General features: G+C 54.1%; 1 protein-coding gene across 2 annotated transcripts in view; it reads right to left on the bottom strand.

Annotated features, from left to right (window-relative positions):
* Positions 1 to 22,505, bottom strand: part of SLC22A23 (solute carrier family 22 member 23) — a gene marked incomplete at its 5' end in the record, with an annotated part of 145,609 nt that overhangs the window by 14,585 nt on the left and 108,519 nt on the right. For both annotated transcript variants that reach the window (XM_084228920.1, XM_084228919.1), the window contains 2 exons: positions 5,543 to 5,670; positions 13,123 to 13,291. In XM_084228920.1, the coding sequence (XP_084085046.1) occupies positions 5,543 to 5,670; positions 13,123 to 13,291 (297 nt within the window). The remainder of the gene's footprint in view (positions 1 to 5,542; positions 5,671 to 13,122; positions 13,292 to 22,505) is intronic.

Consider the following 22,505-nt stretch of genomic DNA (forward strand, 5'->3'; position numbering starts at 1 on the left):
ATCCTGTAGGGCAAGTGAAAAAGTATCAGACTTTTCTGCTGTCCCGCCATTAGCATTAGTGATGGATCCCTGTGGTCCTACACGCATGCCTGATGGTGGGCACCTGGGGTTGGGTGTGGCATGCGTAGGTGAGTGCACCTGGGCTGAGACTGGCTTATAATGCGGCGTCACGGGGACGCCAGCAGTAATAGAAGAACCCAGCAGCAGAACGAGAGCAGAGCCGGCAGAGGAGCAGAGACCCCGAGAGAACGCCAGAATGCCCAGGAGGAGTGAAGACTCGCTGGGGGCCGGAAGGCTGGCAGGCCCCACAGCCCGCTGTGTACCTGGTAAAAGCTCAATAAAGGCCTGAAAAAGCCACCGAGGGCTCCAGGACCCTCCTTTACCCGTCTGCTCGGGTCACAGGGATCCTGCTCTGTGCCCATCCTGCCACTACAGTTGGTGTAAGTCAGCAGGATGATTCCATGCAGACGGGTATGGAGCCTCTGAAGGCCTCAGGAGGGACCGAGGAGGGGCACACTGTGAGCCTGGGACAGCGCTGGACGTGCCATGGCAGCACAGGTGGTGACCAGAGTCCGGGAGCTGTGGGAAGAGCTGAAGACGCTGCAGGAGCACGGGAGGGGGACAAGGTCAGGGAGCTGCAGGACGAGACCTCGAGTGGAGGAGGAGACAGCCCTGGAGGACCGGCCCACCACCCCTGAGGCAGCAGAATCATTGGGGAAGAAAGGGCCACGATTCGGAGCTCACCCAGTACTGATGCAAGGGAGAGGCCGATGGACTTGGACCGACAATCCCGCCAGAAGGTGGAGGAACCTTGGCAGGTTGAGGTTATGTTTTGGGGACTCTGGGGGAGGATGGTGTTGTTTGTACAGCCCAGGGGATGAAAATCAAGGCATGGGAATTTGGGCCTCGGTGGCCAAAGGCAGCCCGCGCACTGCCCGGCACTCCTAGGGCCACAGCCCAGAGAGGCAATGGCCAGAGGAGAGGAAGGGGCGGGCGTGACAAGCGCCCAAGAGGCTGAGGGAGGAAGCCCTCGCCAAGTTGTCTGCAGCCAGGCAGAGGAGATGTATCGAAAAGCCAACTTAGAATGGCAAAAGCTGGTGCTGCGATTGGGAAGCCCTGAACAGCTGTTATGCACTAAGTAAGCTCAAGAAGGCCAGTGAGTCTCTTAAAATCACCTGTGGGTGATGCCCTGCTCACGGTTGAGTGAGGGTGAGGAGCTGAGGAGCCCGTCCTTGGGCGACGTGGCTTGTGGTGGAGCCCACAGCCGAAGAGGGGACCCAAGAGAGGCCGCATGTGGAGCTTGTATCCACGGATCCCCGACCCATGTGCTTGTGCAATGAGTGCAGGGGTCTGCGTGTCACACTGGCGGCTATGACAGCCCAGTGTTGGAGCGACCGCAGACAGAAACCCTGAGGATTGGGTGATTACCCCCAAAGAGTACAGAATCCCCAATCCAGGAGTGAGTGCATCCTGGGGGTGGATGCGGTGTGTGGCTTGTGGCCGAGACCACAGCCGGAGAAGGCCAGGAAGCCTGACGGTTCCTGGCGTGTGACAGCAGATGCCTGAGTGGTTCCCCCCTCGCATGAGCTGTGCCTTCGGCAGCAGAAGTGGTGGCTCATCTGCTGGTGCCAATAACTTTGTCTTTTGCCACTAGGTTGGTGCCCTGCCTGGACTTATGTGTGTTCTGTTGTCTTTTGTTTCATTGCTATATTCATTTGTATTCTGTTTACTTTTGTAGGTCATGGCTGCAGTGTTCATAATTCACCGAGAGAAACTTGTATATAACTTGTATATAGGTTGTATGGCGGGAAACCCTGAGGGGGTGGAGTGTAGGGTAAGTGAAAAAGTATCAGTTTTTTCCACCCTCCCGCCATTAGGATTAATGATGGATCCCTGCGGTCCTGCATGCATGCCTGATGGCGGGCACCTGGCGTGGGGTGTAGGCATGCATAGGTGGGCACACCTGGGCTTATAAGAGCGGCGTCCTGGGGATGCCAGCAGAACCAGGAGAAGAGAGCAGAACAGCAGGCAGCATAGAACAGAGCAGAGAACGAGAAAGAGAAAGAGCAACGGAATGAGAGAACGCCCGAGAGCCCAGAAAGAGGGAAGATTTGCAGGGGGCTGGGAGGCCTGCCAGCCTCCCCCCACCCCCGCACCCCTGCCTGCTGTGTACTTGGCAAAAGCTCAATACAACCTGAGAAAGCCACCGAGGGATCTGCTCCTGCTCCGTCCCTTCCTGGCACTACACATCCTTTCCCATGGTCAAAAACCAACAAAAGAGCATGGAAGTACCACGGTGACCAACACTGATCTATCGCTGTGCATGTTACTAGGAATCACCTAGAGCAGCCACCCCTGCCTGCCCACCCGCGGCCCCAGGAGGAAACGTGTCTATGAGAGATGTTACAGAAGCTTAAAGGGTTTTTTGGTCATGTGGCCCACGGCGGCCTCCGAATCCATGCTTGCCTATGAAACAGATGTTAAAGGAGTTGTCACAACTGCAACGCGACCGGGAGATTTTCTCCAGTGTTACTCTCGAGCCCGAGGTCTGAAGGCCTGAGGATGATTCTGAAAGGGCCGGGCTGGGGGGCCGGGGGGCTTGGTCACTTGGTCACTGTAGGGTAAGTGAATTGCTCAGGCTTTTACGCCTCTGGCTTCTGAGGCCATCGCCTATGGCCTTGAGTGCAGAGGAGCTTGGCAGCTGGGCTGGGGAGCGCATGCCTGAGGGTGGACACCTGGGGTGCATGTGGGCAGTGTGAGTGGGCGCCCTGAGCCTGGAGGCAAAGCTACAAGGGCGGCTCATGCAGAGACAGGAAGGATGGTTATGGAGGAACGGCTATACGGAGGGGGCCTGAGGGAGCCCAGAGAGAAAGAGTAAAGATTCGCCAGGGGCTGGGAGGCCCCCACCAGCCTCCTGGCTCCCCAGGCCTCCTGGCCTTGCAGACTGTGGGCTTGCCCCACAGCAAAGGCATTAAAGCCTGAAAAAGCCACCTAGGGCTCCAGGACGCTCCTTTATCCGTCTGCCCAAATCGATAGAGAACCCACCAGCCTGTCAGCCTGGGCCTGGACGCCACCAGCTCTGGGTGAGATGCTGGCATGACTTGCAGGACACCCCAGGGGAGCTGAATGGGGGGGGGTCCCTTCCTGAGCGCTGGTTCTGGGGCAGCACTTGCAGGCACCTTCTCTGGACCCTGCTCGTGGAGTGCCAGGTGTAACAGGGCAGGGAGCTCATGAGCCATGAGCTGTGGGATGCAGCTGTCAGAATCGCCCCCCAATCTCTCCCCCCAGACCCTCCGGTGCTCTGGGATTTCCAACAAATGCCACACCAAAGCCCCAGGAGGGCCACTGGGTTCTGACAGCCCAGGCAGCTCCTGTGCCCCCTGCAGCCCCGTCCCTGCTCCCTGGAAGTTCAGTCCCTCTCTGAGGTCACAGCTGGAGGACACAGTGTGGCGGGGACACCCTGTTTCACGCTGGGGTGCAGCAACGGGTCCAACAGAGCTGGCAGGCGACAGTTTTCATCATTTTCTTTACATCCCTGCGAGAGCTGCTCTGTGCCTCAGTTTCCCATCTGTTCCCGGGACAGTACTGTTCCCCTCCTGCCATGTGGGGTCTTCATGCATTTGGCATGGGCCGGGGACCCAGAGGCTCCTGTGAGCTCTGTTCTGTGCCTATTTTGGAGATACAGGGATCTCTGGGTAAAGTCACCCAAGGTCGTGACCTCTCCCCCAACCTCCTCCTGGGGCACCAGAAGAGACATAAACAGCAGAGAAGCTCATGAGCAAAGAATGGGGAAGGAAAGATATAATACCACTTTCCAAAAATAGGAAGGAAATGAATCAGTATAATTTGGATTGCGAAAACTTTCTTTCTCAGAAATATTTTACTTCGAAAGAAGTGGAGTATGGTGATTTAATTAGGGAAATGCCAGGAGCAAATTATCTGGTAAGACTTACGAGCATCAGCCTGCCAGTGTAGGGGCCCTGGAGAAGTCGGGGACAAGGCTGGAGAGTCCCAGGTGAGAAGCAGGGCCCAGAGGGCCAGTGCCTCCAACATGCTGCACTCCCCACCCAGCCGCAGCGTCTCTCCCTGAGCTCCCCCGACTGCTGGGCTCGAGTCCCAGGTCAGGTCCTCACTAGCTGTGTGACCCTCATCAAGCCACTTAGCCTCTCTAGGCCTCTGCTTCCTGGTCTGCAAATGGAGATAATTCTAGCACCTCTCTCACCAGACCGTCATGAAGCTATTAACACGTGGAAAGCGCTGAGGATTACCTGTTAAATACAGGTGACCATTTGCAAATCACAGGGATGGACATACATGCACTAGGTCTCACTTGTTGTCACCCCCACTGGGCACAGAGGGACGGTGATGCCCCCTTGCACAGCGCCCGCCACTCTGGCCACTCTGGCTGCCTGGACTCTGCCCTAGCGAAGGTGCACAGGTGGCCCTGCTGGCAGGGGTGCCGGCCCAGCAACAGGCTCTGAGCTCCCACAGACACGAACCCCAGATCCCCCGAGGCAGGAGCCCATGAGAGTCTGCTGGGGTAGCTCGCAGCAGGCAGTTCCTGTTTCAGTTTCCTGCATGTCTCTGGCCTGTGCTGGATGCAGGCCCGCAGGGCACACCCGTTCCCTGTCACGTGGGCACCAGGGGCCCCCTCCACTACCCTGCAGAGTCTTCTTACATTATGCTTCCTGAGGTCTTCATCACACACACACAGCCTTCCCGCCTGCCCGCCAGCCCATGAGAGCAAGGCTTTGTCCGTTTTCTTTTCTGTTCTAGAAAGGCTCCCGGCAGGTGCAGGGGGCTAGAACCTGTCTGTCAGGCAGAGTTCCAGACCCTGGGGGAATGCGCTTCACACAGCCCTCCACATGGCCTAAAGAGGCTGCCTGGGGACTTTGGACCGAGGGCCCAGGGCCCGCCTGCCCTGGCCCCTGGGTTGCCTGTGGCAGGTCAGCAATGCCCTCCAGGCTTGTTACAGATGCAAGCTCTCAGGGCTGGCCCCAAATCAACCCGGTCAGAACCTGTAGGTGCCTCCAGGAGGGGCCCAGGAGTCTGGATTTTCACAAACTCCTAGTGATACTTCTGGGTCACCAGCCTCAGAGCCCCTTAGCTTGTACTACTACTCCTGACACCCACAAATTATAGAGGCCTGAACCCCCACACACATCACTTTCCCACCAGTTATCCAACAATACACTGCAGCAGGAAGAGGCGAGAGGGCTCTCTGAAGCTGTGCTGGGCAAAGAAGGGGTGGCCAAGGCTAGCTGCACCCCAAGAAGGACTTCAGCAGGCAACCAGACATGGGGTTTGTGCTCCCCCGAATCTTTCTGGGCCATGAGGCTTGTTTAGGTTCAGGCCTCAATTGTGGACAGGCTGTGTGGACCCCAGGGCACATCGGATCATCGGTCCACACTGAGGAGGTGGCGTGATTCCAGTGCACTCACGTCCCCAGTCTAGACCCCACTCCCCCCAAGGCTCTAGGCCAGCTCCGTGGATGCTGGCTCAGGCCAGGTGGCGCTTCTGGGTGGAAGGGACAGGTACCCACCTGGCAGGATGCCTTTGATGTCACTCTCCGGACTCATGCAGTTCTTCTTCGTGAAGTACAGGATCAGCTTCTTGGCTGGCTCAAACTGCTGGGTCGCCATCAGCCATCGGAGGGACTCTGGGAAGATCCTGTCAAGACAGGGTTGTGGGTTTGGTGGTGTGTGTCTCCAGGAGACAACCCGCAAGCCGGGCACTCTCGGGGCTCAGCCCCAGGGGGGCCCCCAGAGCCCTTGCCTGTTAAGAGTTCCCTAAACCAGGTTTTGCAACCACAGAGCCCAGCCCACTAGCACAATGTATGAAATTCAGAAAAGATAGTCAAATAAGGAAAAACAAGGCTCTAATTGAATTAAATGCCAGTTGGGGAATATTTTAAGTTTCTGGCTTGAAGCTCTTACAAAAAGGTGGGCTTAGTGCTTTCCCTGGGGTTTTTCAAAAACTTTCCTTCTGTTTGGTGTAAAAAGAAGTAGGTTCAGTTCCTGGTATAGCCAGTGGATGTGAGTTGGCTATAAGAAGAAAATTTAACTTCATGATTTGAATTAAACTTAGTAATTTAAGGAGAGAGGACAAATATCAAATCCAATCAAAGTCGGCTCTTTAGATGGTGAAACCTCAAGGTTTTTTCTAAAGGCAAGTGAACTCTGCAGAACAAGGGATTCTTTTTTATTTTTTATAAGATTTATTTATGCATACAAGAGCTGGGGTACAGGCCAGAGGTGCGGGGGTGGGGGTGAGAGGATTCACCAGAGACAGAGTGGGGAGCAGAACAGGCAGACTGACGAAATACACTGCGGAGAGGAGCAGCGGGCGAGACAGGAGAGGTCTGCTGCGCCATGTGGGTAGCTCCCTGGCTGGGGATCAACTCGTGCTGCAGAGGCTGCGGACAGCTTCACAGTGCTGAGACTTAACCCCTTGTGCCACCAGGGAGGCCCAGAACAAGGGATTCTTTCATACTTTAAGTGCCCATGCCACTGATTTATCTGTCACGTAAACTCAGATCTTGGTATGTCTGCTGTTTTCCAAAATGCTCTGCGCCTCAGCCCTGAAACTCTTTACTATGGAAGAAGTACGGAGGGTGTAAACCAGAAGCCCTGGGCTCACACAGCAGCTGTGAGGCCTCAGCCAAGGCTCCTAACTTCTCCAGGCCTCAGTCTCCCCACATCTGTCAACAGCATGGGGTGGGGTATGAATGACGCCTTGATCTAACATTCTCTATCTGATTTATTTCAGGGGCTCATGGGGATGGCACCTCCTTCTGAAGGATAAAGAGAAGGTACAGCGTCTTGGGCAAATAGTCTGAGGTCTGTCCCCTGCTGCCTGAGGTCTGTCCCCTGCCACCCGAGGTATGTTCCCTTGCTGCCCGAGGCCTGTGCCCTGCCGCCTCAGGTCTGAGCCCTGACGCCTGAGGTCTGTCCCCTGCCCCCTGAGGTCTGTCCTCTGCCACCTGAGGTCGGTGCCCTGCCGCCCGAGGTCTGTGGCCTGCTGCCCGAGGTCTGTCCCCTGCCGCCCGAGGTCTGTCCCCTGCCGCCCGAGGTCTGCTCCCTGCCGCCAGAGGTCTCTCTCCTGCTGCCTGAGGTCTGACCCCTACCGCCTGAGGTCTGTCCCCTGCCACCCGAGGCCTGTGCCCTGTTCCCCAAGGTCTGTCCCCTGCCACCCAAACTCTGTGCCGTGCAGAAGGACACCAGCTCCAAGTTCCCTGGAGCTGCCTTTTTAAGATTAAGCAACTCCAAATGTGTAACAATTGGCAGAAATTTAAAATGTTCCTCCATTTACATTACAGACAGATGAATACTTAGAATCCACCTAAAAATACTCCGTAGCCCTGAACGTGACTGGGATCACTCCCCCCACCCCACCCTTCTGCTCCTCTTAGGAATTTATCCAAATGAGCCACCAGGCTGTGGGATGTTCAAGGCACAGGAGCCTGGAATGCCGTAGGGGAGCGCATGCGGCATTGTTGGCAAATGATGAAAAAAACGTGCTGTTGGGTAACACTGCGGAGCACGGGGGGTCGGTGGAACGAGGGGCTGATGCTGCTTCTGCTGGTAACTGGGACCAGGGGCCCTTCCGCAAGAGTGGCCTGTCCTGGGGGTTCCATCAGGCTTTTGGGGGGCTGCTGGTCCTGGCCAGCCAGTCCGATCTTGCCCCAGGGCAGCAAGGGAACAGAGCCCACACGCGGGATGATCTCACACAGGCCTGGAAAGCTGCCGTGGCCATCCTGTGCCCGCTTCCCCCACTGCCAACACAAACAGCCAGGTATTGTCACCAGCTCCAGACACCCATGCCTTTTTTTTCTTATTAGAACTGGGGTGTAGACCAGAGGTGGGCGTGTGAGAGGATTCACCAGAGACAGAGTGGGGAGCAGAACAGGCAGACTGACTGAAACACACTGCTGAGGGGAGCAGTGGGAGAGACAGGAGAGGTCTGCTGCGCCACATGGGGGCTAGCTCCCTGGCTGCGGATTGAACTCAAGCCCCTAGCAGGTAACAGCACTGAGACTTAACCCCAGGCCTCCAGGGCCCACCTCCCCCCCAAGCCCACTTCTTCTGACCCTGGACATGTGCTTTGTCAGAATTCCTCATGGCCACCCCCTGGGGTCTCGGCCTCACTTCCGCAGCCTGTGGGCTTTGGCCAGGTCCAGCTGGCACAGGACACTTGTCACGAGGGCCACTGGCTGTTCCTGCCAGCTGCCACGAGCTCACCTCACCACTCCCACACTCCCTTGTGCACACTCAGCTGCCTGAGGCCAGCCTGGCTTCTGGGCTCAGTGACCCTGAGCTGACCTTACACAACCCTCAGCTTCCGGGGTGGGAGGGAACAGCAATGACACAGCTGTGGGTGGCCCTGGGCTGGCGATACTGGCCTTGGAGCCAAGGTAGCTCCTCTGGCCTGGCCGTGGGGAATAATGGCCACACCGTCCATGCTTTTCTTCAACTTGGAAGCAGTTTTGTTGACCTCAGGGGCTCCTAATATTTTAATCACCTTGGCACATTCAGAAGTTAAAAATGGGTCTCAACCTCTTGCCCAAGGGCTTCCTAAAATCCCATAGATCAGCAGATCCCCAAACACCAACCCAGGGGACATTTTGATCTCACCTTTAATGGCCCATTTAGCTTTTTTAAAAAAAGATTTATTTATTTATTTTATACAAGAACTGGGGTACAGGACAGATGTGCGGGAGGGTGAGAGATTCACTGGAGACAGAGTGGGAAACAGAACAGGCAGCCTGACTGAAACACACTGCTGAGGGGAGCAGCGGGAGCGACACATGGGCCCCTCGCAGGCCGGCTGGGATCGAACCAGCGCTGCAGAGGCTGCGGACGGCTTCACAGCGCGGCACTCAACCGCCTGCGCCACCAGGGGAGGCCCCCATTCAGCTTTTGACACTGAAACAGGAGCTGCCATTTTTTACTTTCATGTTTGCCTTTTGTCATTACTCAATCTCTCCCCCTTCCAGGCCATGTGTAGACAAACAGGATTGCACGAAACAAAATACGGATGTATGAAACTCCCCCGGGCCCTTCCTTTACCTGTAAGAAAAGGGGAGGTGACAGCTAGGTCCCCTCCGGAAGTAAAACTCTTTTGAGGAAGGGGCTGTACGCCTCAAGGGTGTGGGGGCAGGGAAAAAGGCTGAGAACTGCTTGAAGGAAAACAGATGTCACTCTAAAAGGGCCTCTGAAAAGTTTCAACAATAGATGAAACATTTACAGCAGAACGGCGTCTGATGAGTGATGTGACGGGAAGGAGGTCAGAGGACAGGACCAAGGCTAGACGATCACAGAGCAATAAAACTGGGGACACTAATAATACACTAAGTGGGGTTTCTGAGGTTAGAGGGAGGGGGAGAAAGAAAGGGCCAAGGGCATGAGGGAGGTGGCGAGGAGAAAAAGTGAGAATTGTGAATGCATTGAAGGTGGCCAACGAGCGTGACTCTGCAAAAAGATAGATTACAAGAAAATCATTTCGACAACGACAAGCAGCAAAGTGAATCCATCCATCTAACGCAATTTTCTTGTGCCCTCAGTAGATACTGCTGTGCTGGTGATTTCCAGAAACATTTTTTCTCTGAATTGTCAGTAAATGTTCGACAACACACTAAATAGAAAAGAGTAACTAGGAGAGAAAATTCCTCGTGGGCGAGAAGCACACAGGCGGGGACCCCCAAGTCCAGCTCTGGGATCTGAGCGAACTGACATTCCGTGCCTCAGTTTCTCCATCTGTGCAGGAGGTTGCCCTTATACCTTCTTCCCAGGTGACTGGGCAGTTAAAGGATTGATTCTGGAAAGAGTTGAGCAGCCCCTGACTCAGAGCAAGACCTCAAGAAATGGTCCAACTTAGTATTATTCTGCCCAATATATGTCCAGTGATATTTCAAAAAGTGATAGAACCACTGATGTTCTGGAATCGTTAGTAATTTTGTTTTCTTTTGCTGGCTATTTGCCTAACCTGAGGCTGTTTAAATGTTTCACAGTAGGCTTTTTCTTGACATTTCTGACAGTGAAAGACCCTTTGGACACATCCCTTTCCCCCTGAGGGTATGGCTGCCTTACAGTGAAGAGTGTGTCTCTACGGAAGGTGCTCATCTCTGCCTTTCACTTGGGAGTTGACACCGTCACGTATTCTCCAACGCTCTGCAGCCTCATCTGCTGCTCATTTCCTCCTGACTCCCCACACGGCTCATTCCCCTGGCAGTGCATTCCCAGATGCTTTCCCCCATCGCGGGGTGCCAATAGCACGGAATGACTTTCCAACAGAACCAAGTGTGGTTAATAATTGAGCACCATCACGCATCTCCAGCACGCCTGCTGTTCTTTCTCCAAGAAGCTCACGCCCCACGTAGACAGGTCTGGGAGGAAAGTCCTCCTTCAGGAGGTACCTGGCTGAATGTCTTAGAGGAGCAGGAAGAAAATGTTCCCCAAGCCCCCTGGCAGGGCTGGAGGGGCACTTGGAAACCAAGCCTTGCCAGGATGGCCGGGAAGCAGGCAGGAGAGACCTTCTCTCCTTAACCTCCACCACAGGCCTATCTGGTCTCCCAGACCTGGTCTATGGCTGCAGATAAAACAGTGGGGTCCAGAGGGAGATGGTCTCGCCTTCTTCTGTTAGTTCCAGGAATTCTAAGGACTCTGCTGTCTGGGAGATGAAGGCTTCCGGTAGTGCCCATCTTACTCAAAGCTGCAATCCTCACAGTGATGTCTCAGCCCTGCACCCTCCAGCCCCACGGCTTCCTTCCTCATCCAACAAGCAGAGACACTCTGTCTCAGGGCCTTTGCTCTTGCTATTCCCTCTGCCTGACCTCACAGCTCCCTCCTCTACTTCCTGTGGTGTCTGTTCAGACAGAAGCACTGCGCAGGCCCTCTGGGACCTTCGGGGCCAGGATGCAAGGGGTGGTGGGAGGCACTGGCCAGAGACCGCGCCGCAGCCAGGGGTGAGGGCTGTCATGTATTCTCTGACACTCTGCAGGCAGGAGAGCGCCGGCCCAAGCCACGCAGGGTCTGCTGCGTGACCTCAGCGCTGCCACTGGTACATCAGGGTGCCCAAACACGAGGACCGGATGACCTGTGGTCTGTACAGGGCTTGAAAGCTGTGCCTGGCACAAACAGGGCATGAACATTTGTTAAGTAAATAAATACCTTTGCGTTCCAAAACAAACAAGGGAAGGAACAGGAAGGGCTTCCTCGGAGGACAGGATCTGCCCACTCCATCCTGCTCTGGGGAAAGGATCTGATTTCACTCTGAACCGCTTCGACCCTGCTGGGGATCAGGATGTCCTGAAACCTGTCGCCAGGGAGCGGCAGTTTGGGGGTGCTAGTCTCCCCCAGCAGGTGGCCTTTCTTCATCGGCTCTCGCTGGTCCCTGCTGCTGCACGACTCTTAGGATGCAGTAAGCCACACGTGGGCTCTTGAAGGAAACACACCTGTACTCGCCTTGTTCTTGCCCTGCTGGGGACCTTCCACCAGGTGGGGCGGGGGCTCGGCTCCACTCAGCTCAAAGGCACAAATTCGGTTTTCACCTGGGCTCCCAGGTCTTCTCCTAGGTTGTGGGGTACACCATGGTGGGGTCCATGGCCAAGTGCAGGGATGTCTGGGCCCCATCCAGGGCCTCCTGTGAGCTCTGGATTCACCTGCTGGATGCTGAACCGCGGCATCCACCCCTGACCACCTCCCTTTCCACAGCAGTTTATACAGACACCCTGTCTGCCTCGGAACAATAAGTGGCCCTCGTAAGTGAAGAAGTGAGAAGACAACTGCCCGTTAGGTGCCAAGCTCTTGCTGTTACGTGTATGCATGTTGCAGCGGAGGGGTTTGAGGACACAGAGCTGGGGGGTTGCTGAAATGGTCTCAAGAGGCCTAACTGTGACCCCACGTGGGGAAGAGGCCTCTACACCACGACCACGTGCACACAGAAGACACTTCTGTAAACGCTAATGACCCTTCAATTCCAAATTTGAGAAACTCTGGGGAAGGGCCCAAACAAAGAGCAATTTTTATTTTCAGCTTTATGATATTCTCGTTCTGACATTCCATGTATAATATTGGCGTGGCTAAGGTCATTTGTGGTTATTTAGGAGGGAAAAAGAAACACTTGTTTTTCACTAGTGACTACAGACTGGGAACCCGGTGCAGTGTCTACACCATGGAATCTCCTACTTGTGGGTGAAGTGAGGGTGTTGGCAGGCGAGGGGCTGAGAGTGTCAGGAAAGAGAGAAGAGAGTGGTTTATAAAAAGGACAGGAAAATCATTCCCCGCCCCCAAACATCTGTCCATGTGTGCTGGTTTTCAACCTTGGCTGAGCATTAATCCCTTGGGGAGTTCACAAAAAATCTTGATGACCAGGTCACATGCCCTAGACAGATGCTTAGTTGTTTTTCTTCTAAAGTCAGCCAGTTGAATCAAAAGCCAAATGTTGCACATGTTTCTAAAGTTCATATCGGTCTCGTCGGGGGCAGGGTGGACTCTGTGGGCCACATGGTTGCTGTGGCACCTGCTCTCTCTGCAGCCTGAGCCAATGTAGATGTAACACACATGTGCGCATGGCCCTATGCTGATAAAACTTTATTTACAAGAACAGATGGAGGCTGGCCTGGCCCTGGAGTTTGCCTGTCCCTGATCTAGAGGAGGTGGGCTTTGCTTTTCTTTCTTTTCTGTTCTTCTCTTTTCTCTTTTCTTTTCTTTTCCTTTTTTCCCCAAAGATATTTTATTATATATATATATATTTTATATCATTTTTCATTTTTGTACAACGTATGCATTTTCATCTCAGTTATAGTTCCCGTGAAATTCCCTGATGGGGCTTTTCTAAATCCCTCCTCTGACAGCTCTGTATTTCCCCTCCCAATGCAAGAACCCTCCATTTGCAAATCCATTCACCAAAATCACACCAAAATGACCCAGCAGGCATGTGAGAGGGGGGAGGTGAAAACACTGAGTCCCAGTAAGGGGCTCAGTCCACTCATTTCATTTATGTTTGAGTACTTCCCCAGATGCCAAGTTTAAAATAAGACGTTTTCTGTAAAGACAGGAAAGCCCCCGAAACACACAGCATAGCCACGGGAAGGGTCTGGGGGGGAGTGGAGGGGATACTCACGACCAGTAGAGCAGCATGAGCAGGAAGGGGCAGATGATCAGGGCCTGCAGCACCTGCCAGTCCCGGCACAGGGCGGCCAGGCCGGGCATGAGGAACTGGCCGGCCATAGCCACGAAGCTCGCCACCATCGTGATCATGAACCGTTTTCCCGGGGGACACAGCTCTATTCCTGCAACACAGAAGAGACAAGGGAGACGTGAGTGCCCTGTGGAATGGGGAGCCACCAGCGCCCCGAGCCTTCCCTCCTGACTCTTACAGTGGGGTGAGCCAGGCCCCCACTGTACTCAGGCTCACAGAGCAAATGACACAGAGCATGAGACCCTGATTATTCTGAGCAGCCCTGAGCTAGGACGTGCTGCCTCCCCGGAGGTGCAGTTCTCAGCCCATGTAGCCCCCTCTGCTCCGGGGGGGTCCCTGCTCCCGCCTTGCCTGCTGCCATCCCTCCCATCTGTGATGCAGCACAAAGAGCCACTCTTCAGTTCAGGGCAGGCAGCCTGTCCTCCGGCTCACCCCACCTCTGCCCCACCCGCCTCTGGCCCCAACTCCAAGCCCCTGGGGACCCCGAGTTCCAGGTACAGCGAGCATGACAGACGGAGCAGCTTATCTGCTTGGACAGAAACCAAACAACAAAACAGATTCAGATCACATTGTCGTGGTCTCCCCAAAAGCTCTCCTCCGCACTGAGGTTCTGCCCTTTGGGACACGGGCACGGCTGCACCCTGTTCTCTGTCCCTGTCCCAGACCATGCCCTCGCAGGGGCATGCTGGCTGCACCTCCAGCTCCAGAGCCAGACCAGTGTCTGCCTTTGCCAGCATCCACGGGATGGAAGGACACCACAGTCCCTCCTGTTTGCGAGAATCTGTGCTCCTCATTTGACCTTGAGTGATAAGGACGATCACAAGACAAACCAGTGCCAAGTGCTGACCAACACAGAGCCCCGGCTTGAGTCCCCCCGAGAAGGTCCTTACTAGAAGGCGCAGCTGGGGTTTGCTGTTCCTTTGTAGTAGGCAGCATTAAGGATACTTTCTTTTTCTTTCCTTTTTTTTTTTTTTAAGATTTATTTATTTATGCAAGAGCTGGGGTACAGACTAGAGTTGCGAGGGGGTGTGAGAGGATTCACCAGAGACAGAGTGGGGAGCAGAACAGGCAGATCTACTGAAACACACCGCTGAGGGGAACAGTGGGGAGACAGAAGAGGTCTGCTGCGCCATGTGGGTAGCTCCCTGGCAGGGATCGAACTCATGCAGAAGTGGCTGCAGATGGCTTCTTAGTGCTGCGACTTAACCCCTTGTGCCATTAAGCAGACAAGTAGACTGGCAGCTCTGGGAAGGGGTCCCTGCCTTAGCCCACGTGAGCACAGCACCCTGAGGCTCCCCACAAGCTGTGTGGGGTGGGCACATAAGCGCCTGCCCCCCTCCAGGGAACCGTCAAAGTCAGAGATGAACAGCATCTCGGATTTGCAGGTACAACAGGCTCTGCCTACCGCTGTGCCCCCCACTTCCCTCTACTCAATCTCATGAAACAGTAAATTGGGAAACACCTCAATTCTCTTGCCACAGGGACCCTCTGGCATGATTAATCCCAACTTCTGATCCACCCATAATGGGTATCACACAGGGGATCAGGGGCTGCTTCCCAGACGGAGGGGTGGAGGTTTGCAGAGGACAAAGGAAAATCATTCCTGGATGGCGAAGAGCCCCAGACCAGAACTCCCCGAGTCCCTACTGCAGATGCGAGGCTGTGATGGCGCATAAATCATAGTCACTGTGTGCACGACGATTAGTGCGGGTCAGCTTTCCTCCTGCAGGGTTCTCTGTCCAGAGCACGGCTCAGAGAGGCCCTGGCTCCTGGCACGGGCTCGGGCAGCAGCCGCAGCCCTGGGAGCCAGCTGGAGACACAGGCGCCAGAGTCAGCACCTCATCAGATGCTCAGAAACCACCGGCTGCCACGCAGCCCCAAAGCGTGTAATCCCCCCCAGACACACCGCTACGAGCACGGAATACGGAACACCCTCTCTGCCGCTCCACTGCTGCTCTTGCTAGAAACCCTAGCAGGGCTTTTCTGTTGCAGATAGAGAAATGTCAACCCCTCCAGCAGATGGAAGAAGGGGTTTTACTTCATGTTCCTGTCGGGGCGATAGGAAAACAAAGCCGGTTACGTGTGGAGCAGGTGTGACACCTGCAGGTTGTAACCTTTCGGCACTGACTCACCAGAGGTTCTTTCCAAACCGAATCCACCCACTGCATTCTGAAGGTGGCTCTAAAGATGTTGAAAAGGAGGAAAAAAGCAATTATCAAAGAACTGCAGGCGCTTTTGGCTCACCATGGAGCACACGTGTCTTTTGGAGGAGGAGAAACCAGCTTTGCAGCAGTGGCGGGGAGGAAGGCATACATCAGAACACGACGGCTCGAACCCAGCTGCTCCAGGGTCTGCTGCTCCGAGGGCTGCCCCCAGCCATGCAGCAGTGGGGACTGCGGAGACGCTTCCAGCTCCTGGCCAGGGTTGCTGACATTGGAGGCACAAGGTGGGGATCCTGCACTAGCCACGGGACATCCCAAAGCTACGTCACACCCTTTCAGAGCCACATTTTTGCCAACAGAGCCAACCCAAGACACCTTAGGAGAGTTTTACTTTCAGTACCCCCCGCCACGTCCCCCTTCATTATGTAAAGCAGAGAAGAGTCCTAAAACTATCATTCTAAGGCCTCCCTGGTGGCGCAAGGGGTTAAGCACAGGACTATGAAGCTGTCCGCAGCCACTGCAGCACGGGTTCCATCCCTGGGCAGACAGGGAGCTACCCACATGGCGCAGCAGACCTCTCCTGTCTCTCCCGCTGCTCCCCTCAGCAGTGGATTTCAGTCAATCTCCCTGTTCTGTTCCCCACTCTGTCTCTGGTGAATCCTCTCACCGCCAGCACCTCTGGCCTGTACCCCAGTTCTTGTATGCATAAATAAATCTTTTTAAAGATTAAAAATAAATAGAACTGTCATTCTAGATTCAAAAATAAAGTTATTTCCTGTTGTGGGCCCCGTCCAGACCTCTGAAATCGAGGTTACCAGGCCTGGACTCTGGAGGTGAGGGTCTGGGTTCAATTCCCGTCCTCGCGACCTCGGATCGGTCATCTCTGCGTTCGGCGCCTCTGTCCCGTGTGCAATGGGCCGCGAGCACGGAGCACGAGCCAGGGGTTAGCATTTACCTAACATCATGTATGAAAACCACACGTAGTAAGTTTCTGCCAAGTCACACGTTGGTTTCACCTAACCTGTGTTATTCCCCGGATCTGCGGAGCTTCGGGGCAGGACCGAGGTTTGTTCTAATAGACTAGAAAAGCGTGATCACTTCGTGGTGACTCATACTCCTTCTTTGCTGGTGATTCTCTTAGAACGAGAAATGATCTGGCAATGAAGCAGCAGAACTAAGGGGCTCCAAGAAAACCACATCCCAAACCCCTATCGTGAAAGCGGCTGCCCCTCACGCCTTCCCGGGGGGCTTCAGAGCTATTTCCGCAGCTGAATACACACTGCTGGGCGGAGACAGCGCCAGGGCGGGAGAACAAACAGCACGTGTTGACACGGAACCGGGTGCTTGGCTTGTGATAACGGGGGCCCTCGGCTGCGCAAGCACGCATAGCTGGGGACCCGGGGTCCCTCTGTGAGGTGTTGCAATGCGGGTTCAGGGTACAAATTCTTTTAGGATTCCTGAGTCTGGCAAGCTTTTTCAGAAGTTTTCTTTTTTTCTTTTCTCTTAAGATTTATTTATTTATGCATACAAGAACTAGGGAACAGGCCAAAGGTGGGGGTGGGTGAGAGGATTCACCAGAGACAGAGTGGGGAGCAGAACAGGCAGACTGACTGAAATACACTGCTGAGGGGAGCAGCAGGTGAGACCGGAGAGGTCTGCTGTGCCATGTGGGTAGCTCCCTGGCCGAGAATCGAACTCATGCTGCAGAGGCTGTGGATAGCTTCATAGGTTAAGTCTTAACCCCTTGCATCACCAGGGAGGACCCAGTTTTCTGATTCTTATGCACCTTCAGGATGAGATGCCCCAGGGGATGCCCCAGGGGAGCATGGCCAGAGCCCGGGGCCCCCTCAGCCCCACATCTGGTTCTTGCAGGGCCACTTTGCTGTGTCGCTGCATCCATGGCTCCCAGCTACTCAGCCAGGCCAAGGGCTGACATTCGGCTCCAGTCCACCTCAGCTGACTTTATGTCAGGAACATGTCCTAGATAATTGGGGCGGGTGCTCTGATCAGTTGCAAGGCCATAAAAACAGAACCCAGGCTTCCTGGAGGAAGAACACACTCCACTTTGAGTGGCAGCTTCACCTTGCGTCCCGCAGCCCCTGGGATTCCAGACCTGCCGACTTGCCTGCACAAGAGCGCTCGTGTTGCTGTGCAGGAAAGTCTTCCTGTGCTTCTCCTCCTGGCTTCCTGCACCCGTACCAGGACACGGGGCCCCCCAGGAAGCTCTGTCTCAGGAGCTTCCTGCCCAGAGGGACTGCACTGTCCCTCCACCTCCATCCTGCTTCCCTGCCCAGGCCGCCCTGGACAGATGCCCGCCTCAGGGCTATGGCTGAGCTCAAGGGGCAGCCTGGCCAGAACCCATGGCTGGCACAGCTCTGCTCCCCTTGTCAACCTTTGATGGGGTCCCCAGATTAGACAGGACCCAGCCTCAGCACCTGCCAGCAGAGGGGAGCTGGGCAGAAAGTTGGAAGCTGAAGTGCAGGGGAGAGACATGAAGATACAGTTCAGAGAGGATTTTGTAAATTCTACAAGAGGAAGAGAACAGCGAGGGGGCTTTTATCTTTGGGGAGCTAGAAGTTCAGGGGGCAGGCTCTGGTACCCTGGGAATATAAGGGCAATCTGAAAAGGGAGTGCACTGGGGAGCTCCCCAATCCCATGAGCTCACAAGCTGGGGTCCAGGGGGTGTATTTCTAACACCCCCTGCCTGGAAGTAGCATCAAAGCACAAAGAGCAGAAATGAGCCAAATGGCTGCGAGGCCGACAGGTGGGAAGTTGCTGAGGCCCAGGTGGCTCTATCGCTGACTCCAGCCTCCCTGAGACCCCCGGACAAGGAGCTGTGGGCATGGCCCAGTGACCCCGTACCTGTGGGGCAACTGGCTACTTGGGAGGTGGCATGAGAGGCTGCTCCAGAGGGAAACAAGGTCTCCCGGGAGCATGCCCATTGCTCCCACCATGGACGTGGGCGTCGCCTCAGCCGACACCTAAGGCAGGCTCCTACCTGCTGGCTTGCTCCCATGTTCAGAGGGATGTTCTTTTCTTTTTTCTTTTTTAAAAATATTTATTTATGCATACAAGAACTGGGGTGCAGGCTGGAGGTATGGCGGGTGAGAGGATTCACCAGAGACAGAGTGGGGAGCAGAACAGGCAGATTGACTGAAATACACTGCTGAGGGGAGCAGCGGGTGAGACAGGAGAGGTCTGCTGCGCCATGTGGGTAGCTCCCTGGCCAGAGATGGAACTTGTGCTGCAGTGGCTGCGGACAGCTTCATAGTGCTGCGTCTTAACCTCTTGCACCACCAGGGAGGACCGAATGTTCTTTTCTTGAATTAATTGCTAGATGAACAATTTTATTATTTTTTATTATTTTTTATTTTTTTTAAATAAATTTTATTTTTATATTCCCCATACAATTGCAACCCCCTTATTTTGACCCCAATACCTCCCCTCCCCGCTCCCCACCCCCCATAGAGTGTCTCTGGTTCATAGTTTTTTGTTGATTTTGATTTTCACTTTCTTATAGTTATTCATTTTCCTGGTCCCTTATTTAAGTTTTCTAGATTCCTGCTATGACTGAGACCATCCGGTATTTTTCTTTTTCTTTCTGGCTTATTTCGCTGAGCATGATCCCTTCCAGCGCTTAGATGAACAATTTTAAATGTGTTAACTTGAGGGCCTCCCTGGTGGCACAAGGAGTTAAGACGCAACCTATGAAGCTGTACACATCCACTGCAGCACGAGTTTGATCCCCGGCCGGCCAGGGAGCATCCCACATGGCACAGCAGACCTCTCCTGTCTCTCCTGCTGCTCCCCTCAGCAGTGTATTTCAGTAGATCTGCCTGTTCTGCTCCCCACTCTGTCTCTGATGAGTCCTCTCTCACACACACCCCCCCCACACCTCTGGCCTGTACCCCAGTTCTTGTATGCATAAATAAATAAATCTTTAAAAAAAATGTGTTAACTTGAAGTCACATTGCTTTCTAACACTGTCAAGTGTCAGGTGTGCCCTGGGGGAATCAGCATGTGACACAAGGCACTAAGTTCACCCTGAGGGATTTGACATCGCCCCGACGTTCTACAGGTACTCAGTGCCGAGTAATGACTTAGGACTTCCAGCCCACACAATGTCATTTTTATATACGTGTATACAGAAATAAAAATCAGTAAATCTAGGAAATACACACAATATCTGATCTAGAGATGATACTCCTGGCTGTATTTCTAACTAAAATACAAACACATAATGTTCAGCTGTAAGATAAGCAAATCCACCTCTGTCTAGCTTTCTCCTGGCTGCGGACAGGAGTCCATTGATTTGTGGCCTGCGGGCTCCTCCATAGGTGGGCACCTGACCGGCAGCTCCCAACACCACAGATGAGTGGACTCAAATCCCACCTTGTGTGGTGAGACCCTGAGGCTGAAGCTTCCCAGGAAGGGCTGGGGAAGAGGCTAAGCTGTGCGCGCTGGGGGCTGGCACGAGTCACCTCTGCTTTACTGCATGCCAGAAATACCCATGAAAAAAGGCCCTCCCTGGTGGTGCAAAGGGTTAAGACGCAGCACTATGAAGCTACCCGCAGCCACTGCGGCATGAGTTCGATCCCCAGCCAGGGATCAACCCACATGACATAGTAGACCTTTCCTGTCTCGCCCGCTGCTCCCCTCAGCAGTGTATTTCAGTCAGTCTGCCTGTTCTGCTCCCCAATCTGTCTCTGATGAGTCCTCTCACCCTCCACACCTCTGGCCTGTACCCCAGTTCTTGTATGCATAAATAAATAAATCTTTAAAAAAAAATCTGTGAGAAAACTGACTGCTATCATGACTCCCCACCTCCACCCATACACAGACCTACACACTCACTGATATTGGGAAATAGAGTTATTGAACAACAACAAAAATTCTTTTAGGACCAGTCTTAAAAGACATGTCCCCTCATTCTGTAGCAGGTAAGAGATCGTTCCTTCTTATTCCTTTATTCCTTAAGTATATGCGAACAACCCTCGTGTGCGCTGACTGACGGCAGAGGCAGCAGGCTGAGAGCTCTGAGCCTCTCTGAGACAAGTCTACGGGGTTTTCTGTTGGCTGATAATATAACCTGGAGCAGAAGCAATCACGCCCTGCAGGAGAGATGCTGAGCCCACATTCTGGGCCACAGGGGAAGGCGAAACTCCTTCCCTGCAGCCTGGGGGAGGCCAATCACCCTCTTAGTGCCCCTGTTTCCTCGTCTAGAAAGCAGGTAAGAATCTAGCCACCGCACACTGGCACGGATCTGGTGACCTTGCAGGCTGCTGGCCACTGGCCAGGCTGCAGGCCACCCCAGGAGACTCGGGGTGGGGGATCATGGAGCTGAGACTAACTAGTGAATTAAGTTCTTCCATGTGGGGCTGAAACTCTTTTAGGCAGAACTTGGTCAGGACTGACTAACGCGATTGTGTCCAAGCCCTGTGGGATAGGATTCTTAGTTTTCAATAGCCTCTGCTATCGGGGACCTCTGCTATCGGGGGGAAGCTGGCCAAACAGCATGGAGAGAAGGGCTTCCCAAGGGAGGCTTCGTCAACTGAGGAGGAGGCGCTGGGAGGCTGTGTCCTCTCCTCCTGCCACCGCCAGCCCCATAGTGCTTCGTTCTACCGCACAGCACCCCAGCCCTCTTCTGCTTACACCGGAGATTCCAGGGAAAGCAGCAGAGAAGTCTGAATTGAGGGGAATCAGCTGAATGAAGCACACACCCCTCTCCAAGACTCAGCAAGGAGGATGTAAACATGTTTTAAATGCACGCTATACTTCGAGAGCCCTTGATGGGAAGAGCCAGCCCTTGCACATCCCTGCTGCCTCGCCCCCACTCACTCTGGCTGGACCCAGATTATGCGCTCAGGGTGAGGTTCAGGGATAGACAGTGTCCCCCCGCCCCCAAACTGGATTCAAGCACCAGAATTAAATGCGATTCCTGGAATAGCCTGAGGAATGAGACCCCATCAAAACGCAGGCCCCCTGAAGGGGAGCACTGAAGGGCACCCGCACAGAGGACTGGTGGGGGGTTCAGCACAGAACAGGCAGAGCAGGATGCACATGGTTTTCCAACCTCCCCGTCTTCTTTTTTCTTTCCCACCCCCCCCTTTTTAAAATTGTTCTAACACTGTTTTATGGCATGACATGTTTCAGGTATTTAACAGTGTATTTTGACATCTGTCTACCCTGCAATGCAATCACCACCAAAATCCTAGCTGCCAGCCCTTGTCTTACAATGGATCCCCTTTACCCGATTCGGAGCATTATTTATAAGCGTCACAAAATGTCCTTTGAGGGACACTGGATCAAGAAGATGGGATGCAGTCACACGTTGCTTAATGGCACCTGGTTACCAAGAGGCTGCATAAAGACAGAGGTTGCAGGGGGCAACACCATGTAGCCCAGGTGTGCAGTGGGGTCTACCATCTAGGTGTGTGCATTACACTCTGTGACATTCGCACAACGATAAAATCACCCAGTGATGCATTTTTCAGAACATACCTATATATGTTCTATGATGACGCAGCGTGTATATGCAATGGAATACTACTCAGCCACGAAAAAAACCTTGAAAAAGTATAAAATCTCGAAAAGGAATGAAACCTTGCCATTTGCAGAGACTCCCCATCCATTCAAACAGCCCACTCGCCCTCTCCTCTCCCCACCGCCCTTACCACCAATCAAGAAGGAAGCCCTGCCTGCTGGCCCACCGCTCCTCTCAATCACCCGGGAGACAGAAGGTTGACAGTGTCGCTTGTCTCACTCATGCACTGGCTCTGGATCAGCTCAGGGCTGCTGATGCCCACTTGGAGGCCAACCAGAGGCCCCTCTAAGCTGCCCTTGAGCCTCTCCAGGTCTCCCTCCCTCCCTCCTCCACAGCAAGGGGGAGGCAGAAGCTTCCACTGTGGTTGCTGGAAACCTTGAGCCTCTCTTCCCTCCCTTGCACTTACCCTCCTCCTAACACTTGCCAAGCCAAGCCTGGAAGCCAGTGTACCACTCACTAATTACTGTCCTGGCCAAGGACACAGGACCCCCGGGATCCTAAAAAATGGACCTCTGGACATATGATTGTGGAGTTCCTTATTACAGGGCAAGAAGGCCTGAAATTGTCAGTCACAGAGACTCAAATAGCATAGAGGTATG

Source organism: Talpa europaea, assembly GCF_964194135.1.
Source record: "Talpa europaea genome assembly, chromosome: 2".
NCBI lineage: Eukaryota > Metazoa > Chordata > Mammalia > Eulipotyphla > Talpidae > Talpa > Talpa europaea.